Below are 16,990 nucleotides of genomic sequence, written 5' to 3' on the forward strand. Positions count from 1 at the left end.
GACTATTTCTTTTTTTTTAAGGCACCTTTTAGGTACGTAGTTACCTGTTCCTAGTCATGAGAATTTTTTCAGTGTGTGTCTGAGGACAACCTGTAGTTTCATGTTTACCTTTTGAGTAATGCATGCTTTGTTGTTCCCAGACTTAGAAGAGATGAAGCAAAAGCTTTAGTCATAGTCATAGCTGAAAAATAGCTGTTGCTACTAGTAGAAATCTTGACTTAACGCTTATATGGTAATACAGGAAACGCTAAAATTTATAGAAGTAGGATCAGGCATTCTTAGCATTTTTCCACCCGAAGCTGAGCCGTATACCTTGCACTTTTGTTGCTTCTGTTCCGTTCAGCTGCCTTTACTCTGCCCAAGGTCAGACATGTTTTCCTTTTTTTACTTGCCTTCTGAAGACAGAATAGCGAATGTTGAAAAGAAAATGTGCTCGTTTTCTCTTTGCAAGAGATTTCTTGCAGTACCTAAATTCTATTAACAAATAAGAATAATGCCCAGTGACTGCTAATGAAAACCAGCAGTGTGTTGGTTTGAAAAGTCAGAATGGAATGTGGTTTTGTTTGGATAACAGATCGCTCAGCTGTTTTTCTTCAGCCTGTTACACTGAAGGCAACCGTACATTATTATGATCCGGTATTTTCCCTTTTCTACAGAGCTTTAAAGTCATACCACATCTTGGTTGAATAAATAGTTTTAATCTGGTCATGTCAAAGTAGCGGTAGGCCTGTTCTTTGAACAATACAGATCGTTCTTGATGCCAGCAACAAACTGCATTCTAAAGTAAAGCAATCTATACTGTCTTGCTTTAATAAATGCAAGAAATGCAGTTGCAGATTAATCATGGCTTTCAAAAACATCATGGTATTTACTAAAAGTATGCCTCATGGCTGCATGTTGTGGGTTGCTTCAAGTGTCTGTATTAGACAAATGAAAACTTAGTTTGAAATTGCCTTGCCTAGCAATTAAATATGAGTATGTGCTTTTTCACAGGAAAGTGTCTATGATTCAGATACTTTAGTGAAAGGGGGTATGAAACAAGACTGAGACGAAGATAGGTATCATCATATTTAGTTTTATTACTCTTACTGCTGAGAGCAGCAGCAGGGTGCTTTGAACTTGCATAAGAAGTAAATCTTACCATTTTAAAAATCCCAGCAAAATACTTCAATCCAGCTGTTCCAGAATCCTGACAGGTATTCTGAATGTAGGAAGCAATATTATCACAGAGTGTCAAAGATCCCTTGCTGCCTTCGCAAGGTGCTTTGTTATCAAAAAGAAAAAGCGATAAAGCTGCTCTGAATTGCTTTTCACTTTGATATTGGAGGAGGGTGGGGTTAAAATAAGTTCTGGAGGCCGACTGTTCACTTACAAAATCCCGTATTCAGTGAAAATAATTCCAGTTACCTGAATGCTTGGAACAATGACAGCTATTTCTATTTATAGTTGTCTCTAATCCCTATTCGCTTGCGTATCTTCCTGATTTCTGCATGCATGCACACAAACAGGCCGGGGGCGGTATTCAATGTCTTTACTAACAAAACCCTATTTATAGTTACAGAATTAAATTACAGTATTCATTATTTGTCTGTTTTTTTATGCTTTTAAGTTCAGTTTAATCCTAGTTTTATATTTTTTTCCTTCGTTGTTTTATTTTCCTTTTGTTTACCATTTGATGTGGTAGTGCAAAATCAGGGTAAGTTTATATTTATTTTATTAGGATTGTTGTGAAATTATGATAAATCTCAGTTGGATTTTTTAGCAATATATTAAAAGCTCTAATTTTTTTTCAAAAAAGTCTAATTATGAGAGGAGATATGAGATTAAAAAGAACTTATTGTGAAAATGTGTTGCTGAAATAAATCCAGTGTCGTCTGGTTCAGTGTGAATGTTACTTCAGTGTCTCGTCTTAATTTGCACGGTGTGAATTTTTATAATGGAAATATTAAACCCTACTTAGATGGAATTAGTTTTGTAATTTGGGTTTTGAAAGCTGTTTAGCAATAGTAGATGTTTGTGGCAATTAATTTCCAAGGTAGATGTATTTCTGTAAAACTGTTGCTCTTTGTCTACTAAATTTATGTTAGTTTTAGTGTTTTGTTCGTGCTGTTCATCTTCTTTGTGAGCTGTACTGTTGACAGTGTTTGCCACAACCGTACTTGTGCTTTTCTGTGTGCAACACAACAAACTTAATACTGTATTAATCAGACAGGAAGGCAACCCTAAATTTAAGATAACTGCTCTTAAAAAAAAGTTATACAGGAAAAGTTTACTACATACTTGAAGTCAATGTATAATATGGATATTAACTTTACACTGATGCTCTGCCTGAAATTAGTCTATTTTCATCTCATATTTTAGTACTGTTGCTTCTCAGTTTTTACACCTTGCAACTCTGTCGTTGCCATCAGTATCACTCTCTTCACCACCTTCCCTACAGTCCCTCTTCTCTTGGCTTCTTCCAAATCCGTTATCTTCAGTTCCATCCGAGAAATCTGGAATATGGCGTTCCCCTTTGGCTGCAAGTTCTGGATTTATCCATTCCCATGCTGTCTTAATCCAGTGACAAAGTGATGTTGCCCCGAGCTGCTCTGTTTTCCTTGTGGGGTCAGCGTATGCTTGCCTGCCAAGAGCCATTCTAAATACAAATTCTTCAAATAATCTTTAAAGGGCCTCGTGTGTTGCTACTACATCGAGCACCTGTGGTTTTGACATCATTTCTCATCCCGTATGACCACAATTTCTATGCTCTCTCCACAGCTGGCATTAGATGCTTTTTGAATGTGTCTAACAGCAGCATTCCCCTCCTGCAGCAGCACACTTGGTCTGCCGTTCCAAGTGAGGTTCAGCCAGCTTTTTATTACGTCCGTAGACACCTATCCCTTGGGTTTGTCACCTAAGAGTTATTCCAGTAGCCAGCTACTCCTTTGACATTCTTTTGACCTTGAAGGTGCCAGCTTTATACTATCTGTTAAGATTGCCAACACTACTGCAAGATTTGTTTTCTTTTTTTCCTCACAAAGATACGAGGCTGGATTTTTGCACTTGCTTCTGAAATGGTATAACTGGTTGGCCTGGGAAACTGAACTGGCCCATCAGTTGTGATCTTTACGTAATCGGATCATGTATCGCTGGCACGCAGTGAGTTTCTTGGTGAAGTTGGAAGGGGATTGTTGGAAAAGTGAAGTTCCCTGCTGCAGGAAAAACCCGTTGATGCATTGCTTGCAGATAAAACAGCAGCTGCCTTTGAATTCTTTCCATGAGCTGTTTTCTGCCTGTGCTCTGTCTTGAGCTTTCAGGGGAGTGAATGATTTCCCGTGCAAGCAAGCTTCTGTCTCTTCTTGCATACGAACAAATTCCGCTATTAATTTTCTACTTCATGGATGTGTTTGCTCACTGAATAATTTCTGCATGAAGTTATCTCATAAACATTTTTGCTTTATTTGTTTCTATTTCTCCATGTTTACCTCCATCACATAACCCTTCCTTCCAGGCAGATGATTGTTTTCTGCATACGATTCCACCATGAGTTTAGAGTTTGCATCATAACCTCTCCTTGCACTTTCGGTACATGCCCTGTACTGCTCATCTCCGAATGATTTGCTGAAGTACCCAGGGGGACTTATAAAACTACCAGGAATTAAATTGCACTTCTCTGAACTCCGTAGGATACCCCAAGCAGCTGGGGCAGAGGCAGCGGTAACGTGCTCTCGTAGGGCCATCTTTGGGCATGTCTGTGCTCTTTCATCACTCGTGGACCTTCCTCTCGGCACCCTCGTCTTACCGCAACCACCAAAAGACAAAGATGCCAATTTGGAAGTTAAACTACTTGGGGAAAAAAACTGCATTCCTTTCTGGCAAATACAGTATTAAGCATTTTATTCTGTTCTTACCAAGCGGTATTTTTTAATATCGTATTAATTTATTTTTCTCGTTTTTTTTAATCTTTAAATAACGAAGTGAAGCAAAACTGCATGTGTTCAGGGCTAGAGATTTGTGGGATTAATGTAATGTGTTCCGCCGTAGCAGGATAGTAGGTGATCCTTTATTCCTAATTTTGAAATATATGTAGATTTTTGAAGTGCACAAATATGTATTAGCTTTTATGGGCTTCTCTTCTTTGTTAGTGAAATCTAGCTATTGAGCTGCCAACTGCTGAACACTATTTCCACCTTAATTGTTGGGTCTTAAAGTGGGTACGTTAAAATGGTTATTTGTAACCAGTGATCTGGCAGTTCCTTCCTCTCCTTTTTTTAATTTGTAGGCAGCACATTTAATTAGGATCAAGTATTGGGAGATTCTTGTAGAGCAATAGGAATTTACTGACATGCAGTGGAGAAGCAGTATTCATAAACCAGTTGCTAGTATATTTATTACTTCATTGATTACTTTTTATATTTAATTCTGTACCAATAAAACGCGAGGATCCTAGGTGTGCTGAACACTGCATATCTGTTTTGCAGAGGTAGCAAAGAAAGCTACTAGTCTGTCAGTGACCCCTTTTCAAGATGTCTTGCGGAGTAGCTCTTGAATATCTGTAGCTTTTAAATATTTCATCATCTTAGGTCTATTCAACGGTACGTTTCTGAAGGCAGGGAGATTTTATTTGTTTTAAATTGTGAGAAAATGATAAATACATAACATGGGATCTTGAATCTGTAGTATTGCTGCTTATCTTCTTAATTCTACTCTTGCAGGCATGAATAAAAAGCATAGAACAGTAAAAACTCTCCCATTAGGTGAAATTTTTCTTCTGAACTTCTGAGGAGAGTGAGTGGAGACTTAACCATATACAATTAACTCTCAAAGGCAACTTAAATATCCTTTTTTCAGACTTGATCCATTTTTTTCAGACAGATGTATCCAAGCAACATTGCTTGCTTAAACCTGCAACACTAGTTTTTGTCTCTTGGTTTATCAAATATTTTTGGCAGCTATTTATAGGGCTCTTGTGGGCTTCTATTGTTTCTGTAAGCTGAATTGTCAATATTAAACGTCAGTCTCTTCTGTTTCAGAATAACAAAGGAAATGGTGTCATCGTAGGAGATGAAAGCTGAGTTTCAGTACCCGGCCTTTCAGAATACAATTGCCAAAGCGTGGCGCTCTGAATAGGATGCTTGTCTGAAGCTGGGCCTGAAATTCTGACAGGCTCACTGGTGCAGACTAAAATTCACCAGTTAAAGGGTTACTGCCCCAGTTCCCAGCCTCGACAGCCTGGTGGACAGTACCGTTTCGATGGCATGGGTATCTGATGTGCTCAGACATTTCCCCAGGTCTTAAATCCGCATGTGGAGGAAAAATGACTACTTTGCTTCAGTCTAATTTGCTGAACGGAAGATTGCAGCAATTGAGAATCTGAATGACAAATAAGTGTGACATCTCCACTTTGTGTTGGCAGTGCTGGTTAGAGTGTCAGTGACAGTTTCAGACACAAACTTCCGAAAGGCAAGGCATCTCTCCCACTCTGAAATTTCCCGTCCGCTTCAGCTTCCATCGCTATGTAGTCCTTGTGCGTGTGCTGTGACTGCCTTAGTGGCTATATCATATAAGGCTGAGAAAGGATGAAAGTTAACTGTTGAAAAGGAAATAGTAAATTGAATGCAAAGTTTAAATTGTAACATCTAGTTATAACTAGCTTCTCTTTTTTATTAATAACTTTTTCCGTAATTGTAGGCATGAGTTGCTAGAGGAAGCCAGAAGACAAGGTTTGCCTTTTGCACAGTGGGATGGACCTACTGTGGTGGTGTGGTTGGAGGTAAGTGGTCTCTCCAAAATAAATAAAAAAAACCCCGCACCTCAATGTACAGACTTCTAAAGAATTACAGGTTTTGGAGGCCAGGAATGTTTTCCAGATCCTGCTTACTTCCTTTTTTTGTGTTTCAGCTGTGGGTTGGGATGCCAGCCTGGTATGTGGCTGCTTGCCGAGCAAATGTGAAAAGCGGTGCTATCATGTCAGCATTGTCTGATACGGAAATACAGCGTGAGATCGGAATTAGTAATCCTCTGCACAGGCTGAAGCTGAGGTTGGCCATTCAAGAAATCATGTCGCTAACAAGTCCATCTGCCCCTCCCACCTCAAGGACGGTAAGGAAAGTCATCCAGCATTAAACATCTTTTAGAACCATTAGAATTTCCAAAAATTCTACTGCAGACATGTAACTGAAAGGATTTGAATGTCAAATAAGAATTTCTGGAAACATTAAATCGTAGAGGAACGCATTATTTAAGTATAGGGTGTTTCTTCCTTTCATGAAAATTAAATGAAGGAATATCTACGCTTTCTTTCTCAAAGGAAAGAAGTTTATATCAGTGTAAGTATGTGGTCCAAAATATTTAGAGGACATGTTATTTGCCTCATCTTTTGGACTCAGAAGAATTTATAATACAGATAAAGTACGTAAAGAATGTGCGTACAGAAATTAGTAAAATAGTTGGAGGCTCTGTTAATTGAGGTATGAGGCCTTTAACTCCAGAATACATAAACTAGGAGTCTACGTGTCTCTCTATACTATACTATATTTAGACACTTAAAGTTAGTGTGAATTCCCTCTCATGAATCTGTCTGCCCTGCAATCTAAAATTATTTCTGAGATTCCTGGGATTACGTACTAGCCTACAAATGCATTTTTCGCATTAGAGCAAAGTCAAGTGTTTGCCCATTAATTACATCAGCGTAAGCTATTTATCGCATTCGATTTTGTTAATGTCTGTGACGAAAAGTGATCCATGGTAATAGGCTTTTATTCCATGCCATTACTTTCGATAGATCTACCTATACTTAAGACTTTAGAAACCATTGCTTTTGCCCATGCCTGCTCCTTACGTGTACCGATTGCTTATATGTTCTGCAACCTTTCCTCTTTGTTACTGCTTTCCTTTCACTGGATGGGATTGGTTCCCTGTGGGGTCATATTAGACCACGGGAAATGTCTGGGTAACACATGAAGAAATGGAAAATCTTACAGCCACACAACAAACGGTTAGTTTATAGTGTTGCCACTTCTGTTCCTTAGAGTGCTTTTCCCACTTTTTAAACACTTGAATCAAGTGCCTTTTGGTCTTTTTTTCTTTTTTTTTTTTCTTTTTTTCAAATTAATACATTAAAATTCTGGATCATTGCTTCTTCTAATTATTAACCTTGTAATCTGCATCTTGATAGTTTTTTTTCCAGAAGGGGAGGGGGGAAATCAACACTGATAAAATTGTAAACAAAGCTCTTTCTAATCTGTAAAATGGAGCTCTGATTTGATTAACTAATAGACAAATTGAATTATTCGTGTGGAAATTTCTTCTCTCCGGAAAATTTAATCAGTAGTTGGGTTTTGCAACCTCTCATACGAAAATGAGTGCCTTACATTTTCTTTTTTTACAATGCATGATGCTTGCTTGATCTAGATTTTTTTTGGTATGCAGTAGACGTAGAGTCTTGCAGTGCATCTTTTATCTTTGATCTCCTTACTAAACTTAAAATACTAATATGTATGTGTTCTTTTGCTTTTCTAACCACGTAACAGGAAGATGAGGAGGGAAGCTGGGCTCAGGTTGGAAACTTTATGTAATATTATGTAAACTGTCATGATAATTAGAGCATGTTTCCTTTATAGCAGTTTCTTTTAGTGATTTTTGGTGTGGCTTGGGGGTTGGAAGTGGGCTTATCTCTGTGTAATACATACTTGGAAGATACATTTTTATATTTAGGTGATTTAAATATTTTAATGTTTTCTAGCACTTCCAAGAGTTGGTGGTTCATTATTCAAAATTTGTAAAATACGTTGCTACACAGTACATCACAAAAAAGCTATGCATGAGGATTTTTAATAATAGGGCTGTTAGGGGGAAGAATATTCGGAAGTCTTTGTTACCATTAGCTTTCCGAAATACTTATCCTCTAGCTTACAAGTCACCAAAACGTGGTTACTCTTTCTTTATAAGCATTGTTGTATTCTATGCATTGAACATACTAGATCAAATTTTAAAATAATTTCATGACATAAAGCGTGGAGTGTTTTGGTGGGGGATGGCTCTCTGGGAAGCCAGAAGTCCGAGAAGAATATCTGCTTTGTGCAGAAAGTCCCTGTTCAACCTGGCCACCGTCACAGGTGTGCTACAAGAGCCTGGGTGGTTAAGTAGATTTCTGTGCACTAATTCTGTAATCCTCCTCGATCAATTGTTTTCCCTTAAAGTGGTGACAAATCCTAATTGTATTTTCAGGCATTGATATAGTTGAGTATTTTATACAGGGATATAAACGAAACTCAGGATTTGCCTGCGACCCATATCTTTGGACAGTAGAGTTTCTTCTCGCCTGGCTGCCCTCCAGCTTAAACCTGTTTAAGTCTCATTAATTACGACTGGGATACTCATTTGCAGATTGTCAGTGGTAATAATCGTAGCTTGCCTCCCTGTTTCAGGAGTAACATGCTCTTTCAGTCTGCTACCTAGTGATGGCTTGTAGAAATGCGTTTCTATGGGGCCTTGCTCCTTTCTAGAGGATACTTCCTCCAGAGGAGAAACCAAGCTTTCGACATTTAATTGCACAGTAAAAATGAATTATTACCCTCGACTTTTGAAAAAAGGAGCTGCGGTTTTTTCTTGCTCGAGGAATGATAAGATGCGTAGTTACAAACTCTTCTCATGCACGCTTTCTCCAAAAAAATGCCTGGTGATTTGCAGGTCAAAAATGCAGTGAGATAAGTCCCCCGTCCCCCCCTGTCAGGATAAGGACTAGCATTTAGAATTGCTTGTTCTTCAGTAGTGGGTTTTTATCAGTTTCTGAAAACAGTTAAGTGTATTAAAAAAAACCTGCAGGGTGGTTTGTTTTTTTTTTTTGATATCTTGTGTTTATATGGTCATGTGAAAAATAAGATCCCCACTCGCCCCCCTAGTTTTCAAGAGATACAGTATTTTCAACATTTTAACAAAACGAAACTCCATGGCTCTTGCTATCAAGACCACGTAGATTAGTCTTTCTTTTTTATTTTCATTAGCTTTTGCATATTTTTTCATACTTGCTGATCTGGGTGTTTAAACTTGCTTTTCTTCATGCAGAGGACTACTTCTTCAGAAAACACACAGTTTTCAGTATTCAATTGAAAATGTGTATTCACAGTAGTATTCAATGCTTTTATTTGCTTATATTTACAGGCTAAGAATTAAGCAAGCGTTGTTTCACTTTTCTTTTTTCTTTAAAATATGTTGCCTAAAAAAGCTTTTTCTCTTTTATTTCTCACTTTAACAAGCTTATTCCTTAATCTTTTAAAACCAGACGCTAGCATATGGTGATATGAACCATGAGTGGATCGGCAACGAATGGCTCCCTAGTCTGGGGCTCCCTCAGTATCGCAGCTATTTCATGGAATGTCTTGTGGATGCTCGCATGCTGGATCATTTAACTAAAAAAGATCTGCGTGGGCAACTTAAAATGGTGGACAGCTTTCACAGGTAAATAGATTTAAGTTGGAGACCTAACCTACAGTAAATGTTTCCGTTATCTCTAAATGATTTTATTTTCCTAATTTTTTTTTTTTCCTAAACAGAAACAGTTTTCAGTGTGGAATTATGTGCCTACGAAGACTGAATTATGATCGAAAAGAACTTGAAAGAAAAAGAGAAGAAAGCCAGAATGAAATTAAGGGTTAGTGCATTGTCTTGACCTCGGTCTGATTCTACTGTCTTTTCACTGATCTGCCTCAAAAATTTATTAAAAAAAAAAAGGCATTAGAGGGAGGAATTATTTATAAAATATCAAAAGTTAGAGATGTGTCTGGATGGACGCCCTGAACAGCGAATCATGAAACACGTCTTTAAATTGCTCACTCATGCAGAGATGTGCTACAAATGCAGGCATTTTTGAAACTCTGACTGCTCTGAAGTTTGAAACAGTGTTTTAGAAGGGTGAGGTTTTTGAAAATCTTTTTTCTTTCTCCCCCAGTTCTGACATAACAACTTTGCATCTACATGATTCTGTTGTTGCTTGTGGCTGGTAATTTTTATTGCCCATCACTTTATGAAAAAATATCCAAGCGACTTAGGTGTTTGTCTTGCAGATTCATGGTGATTATTAAACAAGAGAGGAGGAAGAAGAAAAAAGCGGGGTGGGAATTCACAGTCGTTTCCAAGACTTCCCATAGAAGTTTTGTCCCCTGCCTAGTACGAGATGTCTTAGGCTAAAATTTTAGGGTTACCTTATACGCAATTTCCTTAGAAGCCTCTGTGCCTGCTCTTCCCCTTTTCCTTTTAAAGCGTTGATACCCTCTGGAGGTTATTCTACTAATTGTGCCTGAGAACGTTCCCAGGAGTTGCAGGTAACTGCCATGAAACAAGCCTGTGTTGTGGCTCGTAAGCCTTTTTTAGTCTCTGAAGTGGTATGGCTGCATCTGTTGCCTACAGGGAGTTGCTTCTTGAAATATAAAACTCGTTAATTCCTCCTGGGAATTGTTTGGGTAGAATGCTAGTTGTCACAGGCCAGAAACATGCTGTGGATCATTATAACAGTTCGATTGACATAGACATTCCTGAATAGTGTAAAGACACCTACCTGTAAGAACACAGTTGTTTTCATGTTTGGGCTGAACATGTAAATGCTGCTTTATAATATTTTTCCTTGAAAAAGTTCTAAGATGAGAGTATATTGGTTGTTAGACTGTTACAGTATGAAATGCCTTCCAGAAAGCTTCAAATAGGTTTACTTTCTACTTTAAATTTCTGATTGTGGGAAAGCGTAGTGTTATGCGTACACAAGCTGAAGGAAAGTCTGCATTACTGAACCGAACACCTTCAGAACTTGAAGGTAGATAAGATATAAAACTAGTAAATAATAATTAATTAATAAATCATTAAACAATAATAATATAACTATTATAATATTATTACAATGTATTTAGAAATAAAATGTTATAATAATATTAAATAGAATAATTACATAATAATAAATAATAACTGAGGCCCCATCCCTGGAGGGGTTCAAGGCCAGGCTGGACGGGGCTTGGAGCAACCTGGGCTGGTGGGAGGTGTCCCTGCCCAGGGCAGGGGCTTGGAACTATATCATCTTTAAGGTCCGTTCTAACCTAAACCATTCTATGATAATAAAGCTTTAAACAATAATAAATAAAGCTTATTGTTCAAATTCAGTAGGAGGTACATGAGAAGCTGCTATAAGATGTCTTTTTTTTCCTTTCGAGTAGTAAAATTTTTTCCCCAAAGTACTCGATCTGTCTTGGGCGAGGTCCAGGCCCCTAAGTGGCTGTGTAGAATAGAAGGTCCTGTCTTCCCCATCTGCGCTTCTGAACTTCAGTGCCCAGCTGAACTTCTCACTGTGACTGTAGCCTCCCTCTGCAGGCAGAGAGAAGAGGCTGCGCGAGGACTATTCCTTCTGGGCGCAAGGAAAAGCGCTGCATGGAAAGGATCCAGCACCGAGCGCTGGACTCGAAGCATGAAGTTTTGTTGCCAATTCAGAGCATTTCATGCACACTAAAAAGGCAGGGGCAGATTAGATCACAGCCTAAATGTTAAATAACACAGTTCCTTGAGGGCTACAACTTAACAGCATTTATGATGAATTGTGTATACGTGAAAATCAATCCTGACACAAGCATACAGATCAAGAAAGAACTGTGGGTTTTTTCTTCAGAAAGTTGTATTGTTGTAAATTGGACAACTTTTTTTTTCTCCACAGATGTCCTTGTCTGGAGCAATGAAAGAATGATCCATTGGGTAGTGTCCATTGGTCTTAAAGAATACGCGAATAACCTTATAGAGAGCGGAGTTCATGGTGCACTTGTGGCCTTAGATGAATCATTTGATTACAATGCATTAGCTCTCTTGTTACAAATACCCACTCAAAACACACAGGTAAGCAATAAGTAGTTACTTTATTGGCAATAGGATTTTTCTCCTCTCTAGGAAGGTTAAAAACGGAACTGAATGTGGTTTGTTTTTTTTTATCTTAGGTAAGTGTATGTCTTTCTATTCCCAGCTCTAGAAACTTTGGAAGTGGAAGGTTATCCTTAATCATTTTATCCTGTAAGAGAAAAACATAGAACTGTGCTTTTCTTACTGTTTTCTAATCGTTACTAACAATTGTTTGATAAATTTGGTTTAAAAAAATATATTAGGTATTATCCTCATAGCCCATCTTCACAGCATTAGTGTAAAACTCATCGTTTTTGTTCTTTGCTAGCTTTTACTTGTAAATAATTAAGTTTGAGCAAAAAATAATGAACTTTCTTATCACAGCTAAGGGAAGGGGGAGCTGTTAAGTTTTCCTTAGATTTTTTTAATAAGTTACAACTTCAATTGTAACTTTTCAAATACTAAGTATGTTTATTAACTTGATAAGAAGGCATTAAGCAATTTGGGTTATATTAAGTTTTAAAAATTACTATAGGTTACCAATTAGTAATCTTCTGGAATTAATTTCCGTTTCTTCTGTACTATAAACTTCAGGCTCGTGCTGTTCTGGAGAGGGAATTTAATAACCTTCTTGCTATGGGCACTGACAGAAGACTTGACGAAGTAAGTTACTTGACTCATTTTATGGTCCTGGGAACTTTGAGAATTGTTAAGTGAAAGAAGTTAGCTTGAACCTCTTTAAGCTATTGACAGAATAGGGACGGAAATCTTAACTTGAAATTCTTTGTCTTGACAGTTTCTGAGTATGGCAGGTCTTGTGTATTTAGGTGAGATGACTTTGAATGTGAAAGTATTGCAAGTTTGTTTTGTGTGGTTTGCGTGGTTAATATCTAATAGCAGCACTTTAGGCTGAATTTTTTTCTGTCTAAAATGTGGAAAAACTAGTGACCAGTGTTGCAGATGAATAAGCTGTAATAGAGAAAAGCACTGTATAGCTTGTCCAGTATTTCAAATAGTTTGGAATGTATTTCAAGAAATTTTGTGTGTTAATACCTGTTAATACCAGTATAGATGACCACCAGCTATGTTTGCACATCAAAGTGATTTCTGTCAGGCAGTCTGTGCTCTTACAGTGTATACGCTTCATTCAAATGTAATGAGTATAAAACTCTAACAAACTTCTGTAAGACTCTTCTGTAGACCCTGTGAACCCACAGCGTAAAGGAGAGAGCGTTGCATCTTTAACGTTTTAAGTTGCTATACGCTGTAACTCAGTGAAGGGTTTCAAGCTGGTGTTACTTCCCCAGAGACTCCGAACTCTGAGCTACCCCTTCTTTGGTGCTCATGGGAGTTTGTGGTCACCCGTCTGGGCGGAAGTGGTTTGGGTTAAGACTAAGGTGGTGAAACCCTGACGTGGTTAACCAGGCCACGGAACCAGTCAGATATCTCAGAAACATTTGTGTTAGTATGAGGAAGAGGACAGGGGAAGTGTGAAAGTCCTGACTTCGGCTGCTTTTGGATCAGCGAGGTGAAGCACAGGCCAGTATGCTGAGGAAGGAGGCTGCTGTGACAGACCTTGATTGGTTTTGTGCTCATTTTTTGCCTAACCAACTTGTTGCAGCCCTTTTGTGGCACATCCCAACAGCTCTCAGGATGCATCTTTACTAAGGTTTTAATAACATCATCAAAAAGCAGCTTGATATTTTTCTAAGGTATTTTTCCTTAAGTGATTTCAAACTGCAAGAGTAGGAGCTTTGAGGGAATGGATGTTTGCTCTCTTCTAGCAGCACAGGGCAGTTTGTTGATCTTGAAGCTCTCTCCAAATAATGCAGACGCTTGTCGCCTAATTCTAAAAAGGGATAAATTTTAGGTCAAATGGCATTCAAGTGATTGAACTGTTTCTAAAGGTGAAGTTGGCAAATGGAGATGCACAATGGGTATATCTGCATTGACACAATACCTTCACTGCAAAAGACATTTTTGGAAGTGAGACTTAAACTGTTGTATTTAGGAAGTGCAGTATTGTATTTCTGAAGTGGAATATTCCTTCAAAGATGCACATTTCTTAATGGGGGTGGGAAGTGCACCCGGGTAATTACAAGTTAAGTTTATCCAAGTGCTTAAGGAAAACGTTGCATGGCAATATAGTATTTGCTACGCTTTATTTTTTTTTTCTTCCTCACTATCATTTCCCGGAATTTGGAGCATGAGAAAGCATAATAGCTGTATCATCATTCCTGTAAGACAGAATTAAAGGTTAAAAGCAATTGTTCAAATTAAGCCTCTATATGGCAGTGTTCCCAAAGCAGCTTTTGTGACCTGCTCCACTCCTCATACCCCCTAAGAACGAGTGATGTGACACTTAGGAATTAATGCAAACCATGAAGTACAAACCTTTGAAGTACAAACCTTTTTCCTAAATGTGCCGAGCGCATGAATTTCCATAGTTACTGAGCCGAAGAGCCTACACTCTAGCAAATGAACACAGGCTGTTGCGAATGAAGACGTCCGCTGCTATTGCACCTGAACCGTTAGCTCATTGGGTGGTGATGCGTTTCCTTAAGATTGTCAGTAATCCTTTTAATGTCAGTAACAGTCCTACATTTTCTGAATCGCTAATGATGTTTATCAATGTAACAGGATGATGATAAGAGCTTTAGGAGAGCACCTTCATGGAGAAAGAAGTTTAGACCAAAGGACATAAGAGGTTTAGCTGCTGGATCAGCAGAGACTCTTCCTGCAAATTTCAGAGTTACAACCTCAATGTCTTCACCCTCTATGCAGCCAAAGAAGATGCAGATTGATGGTATTGATTTTGTTTTATTTTAAGCATGATGCACTTTTTTGCTTGAGTTTACAGGGGAATTAAATTCAAATTACCTTTTTGCTGCATAAAAGCATCTGCCTTGTGCATGGTTGTGTGTATATATGTATATATAACACCGTGTTTAACCATAGGGTGCTTTATCATTTCAGGAAGCTGTAATAGATTTGGAGTTTCTTTTTACTTCATTGGAATAACAAAATGAGAATTGTCGTTAGAAATAAATTTATGTTAAAGTAGGAAAATAAAATTACATTTTAGTAGAAATCTCTTAATCACATGATGCATAATTTCTAGTTGGCAGCACTTAGACCAATGTAAGTCCTATATCTGAAATGCAGTAAAATGCATTAAAAAATGCAGTAAACTCCCTCGGATAACTTTGCGATTATTAAAACTTCATTAAAAGGTGCATTACTCCCCTGCAATGGTCATCTAAGTATTGATCATACTTGAAATCACAACTCCCGCCGTTGCTGTGTGCTTAACGATCTATGTTGTGTATGTGTTCATGTGCACAACACACACAGAGAGATGTATTTAAAAAAATCAAACAACCCCCAAAAAAACCCACCTCGAAGTGGAAATTGATCACCTGTCATGTGAGGTATCTTGTCTGTTTAAAAATGGTGTCTTTACTACCACCAGAATAAACTTTTACTTGGATTTGATGTACAAAACACAAGTGAAAATAAATGGAAATGCGTATAATTGGAACAGACAAGATGAGAACTTCAGCATAATCTGTCAGGGTTGTCTCAGATTCCGAAAATTGTATTTATGAGTAAAGCTCAAAGAAACAACCTTTGCCATCTGATGTTGCTCTCTAAAATGTTTTAAGTATTATCACTAGCACAAAACATTTTCCAGAATTCATGTGGAAAATTCTGTAAATTAAAATAAGTGAAGTCTTTACCATGTAAAGCCCCTTTCTTACTACGATATAAAACCCCGGAAAAATATGTAAAAACTATATAAAATAGAAGATAATTTACTTTTAAAATTACCTTTGTCAGTTTCTGTGTGCTAGTTGGCACGCAGGTTTGTTTCTTAGAATTCTTTTTGTTCACCGCTGAAACTGGAAGTGGGTAATAGACAAACTGCAAAACAAATTCTGCTTTTCTAACTTGTAACCTTAGAGTTGGGTGAGTGCGGTAGCTGTAATCACATTGCTGTGAGAAAGGGTGTTGTGGGTTTTTTTTTGGTTTGGAGTTTTTTTTTTTTTTTTTTGGAAAACTAACATGCATGCTGTGTTCTGCATGTCTTCCCATGCTTCTTGAAATAGGCAGTGTATCAGGAACACAAAGATTGGATTCTGCTACAGTAAGGACCTACTCCTGTTAAAGCCTTCTCCTGGTGAGTAAAGTTGATAGGTATAATAGTAAAGCAGCTATTTAGGAAATAAAATGTCAGGTGTTCTAATACAGTGAATTCACACGCTTACAAAACTGTTTCAAGTTTTCAGGGTAGATTGTTACATTGAAAATCTGGAGATTATTTCCTACCATGAAGACTATGAGTGTTTGAGTATTTAAATATATTAAAGATTGTATTCTTTTGAGGGTTGTTTTTTTTTTTTTCTTTTAAACAGCCTCAAAAAGGACCCGTACTAATTAGCTATGCAGAAAGTGTTGAAATCAAAGGTTGGATGAAAAGTGGGGAGGAGGGAAGGGAACTAAGGTAGGCATATAGAGGAAAAAATAGTTTGGAGTGTGACGCTGCAGTTCAGACTATTGATCTTTCAGAATCTTCGCTTGGTCAAAGGTATCCCACAGTATACTTCAATATTGAATTGTTATAGGGGTAATTGCATAGTTCTGCAATTCTTGGATACTTCATGCCACCGTGATTGCTTAGGCTGTCTGCTTGGATTGAGCTACGTGCAGACTAAATTTGGGTAGCTGTGAGCAGTGCTGGCAATAAAAGGCAGCTTGATAACACAAAATACATGCATGAAAGATTTGAAATTATTTTTCTTACTCCAGGATTTGAAATTATTTTTCTTCAGCAGTATTTCTTCTGCAGTATTTTCTCATGGAGCAATATTTCTCTTGTTTTGCAAACAAGTCTGGAAACTAAATTATTTTTTTTTTTACTATATTGCGTTTTAAAAAAATCAAAATCCAGTGAATCTTTCTGTCACCAGCTGGTATCTTCCACAGGCTATAAATTGCCTGTCTCCTCTGCTTACAGCTTCTTTCTTTTCTTCTCACCAGTAAGATCCCTACCAACTCAAGTATCGGCTGCCTTTACTTCAAATTCTGAACCTTTTTGCATATACAAGTTTAGTTCTAAGGAGTTCTTATGTCTGAAATG

At 37.7% G+C, this 16,990-nt stretch overlaps 1 protein-coding gene across 14 annotated transcripts in view; it reads left to right on the top strand.

Moving 5' to 3' along the window:
• Positions 1 to 16,990, top strand: part of PPFIA1 (PTPRF interacting protein alpha 1) — a 60,260-nt gene that overhangs the window by 40,444 nt on the left and 2,826 nt on the right. For 4 of the 14 annotated variants that reach the window (XM_074586356.1, XM_074586359.1, XM_074586350.1 and 1 more), the window contains 10 exons: positions 5,674 to 5,755; positions 5,884 to 6,084; positions 6,917 to 6,979; positions 7,515 to 7,541; positions 9,266 to 9,441; positions 9,537 to 9,634; positions 11,675 to 11,850; positions 12,445 to 12,513; positions 14,491 to 14,656; positions 15,960 to 16,030. In XM_074586356.1, coding sequence (XP_074442457.1) covers positions 5,674 to 5,755; positions 5,884 to 6,084; positions 6,917 to 6,979; positions 7,515 to 7,541; positions 9,266 to 9,441; positions 9,537 to 9,634; positions 11,675 to 11,850; positions 12,445 to 12,513; positions 14,491 to 14,656; positions 15,960 to 16,018 — 1,117 coding nt within the window. In that variant the 3' untranslated portion in view covers positions 16,019 to 16,030. The remainder of the gene's footprint in view (positions 1 to 5,673; positions 5,756 to 5,883; positions 6,085 to 6,916; positions 6,980 to 7,514; positions 7,542 to 9,265; positions 9,442 to 9,536; positions 9,635 to 11,674; positions 11,851 to 12,444; positions 12,514 to 14,490; positions 14,657 to 15,959; positions 16,031 to 16,990) is intronic. The other 10 variants (XM_074586366.1, XM_074586361.1, XM_074586352.1 and 7 more) reach the window with 4 other exon arrangements.

The sequence above is a fragment of the Larus michahellis genome, chromosome 4 (assembly GCF_964199755.1).
Source record: "Larus michahellis chromosome 4, bLarMic1.1, whole genome shotgun sequence".
NCBI lineage: Eukaryota > Metazoa > Chordata > Aves > Charadriiformes > Laridae > Larus > Larus michahellis.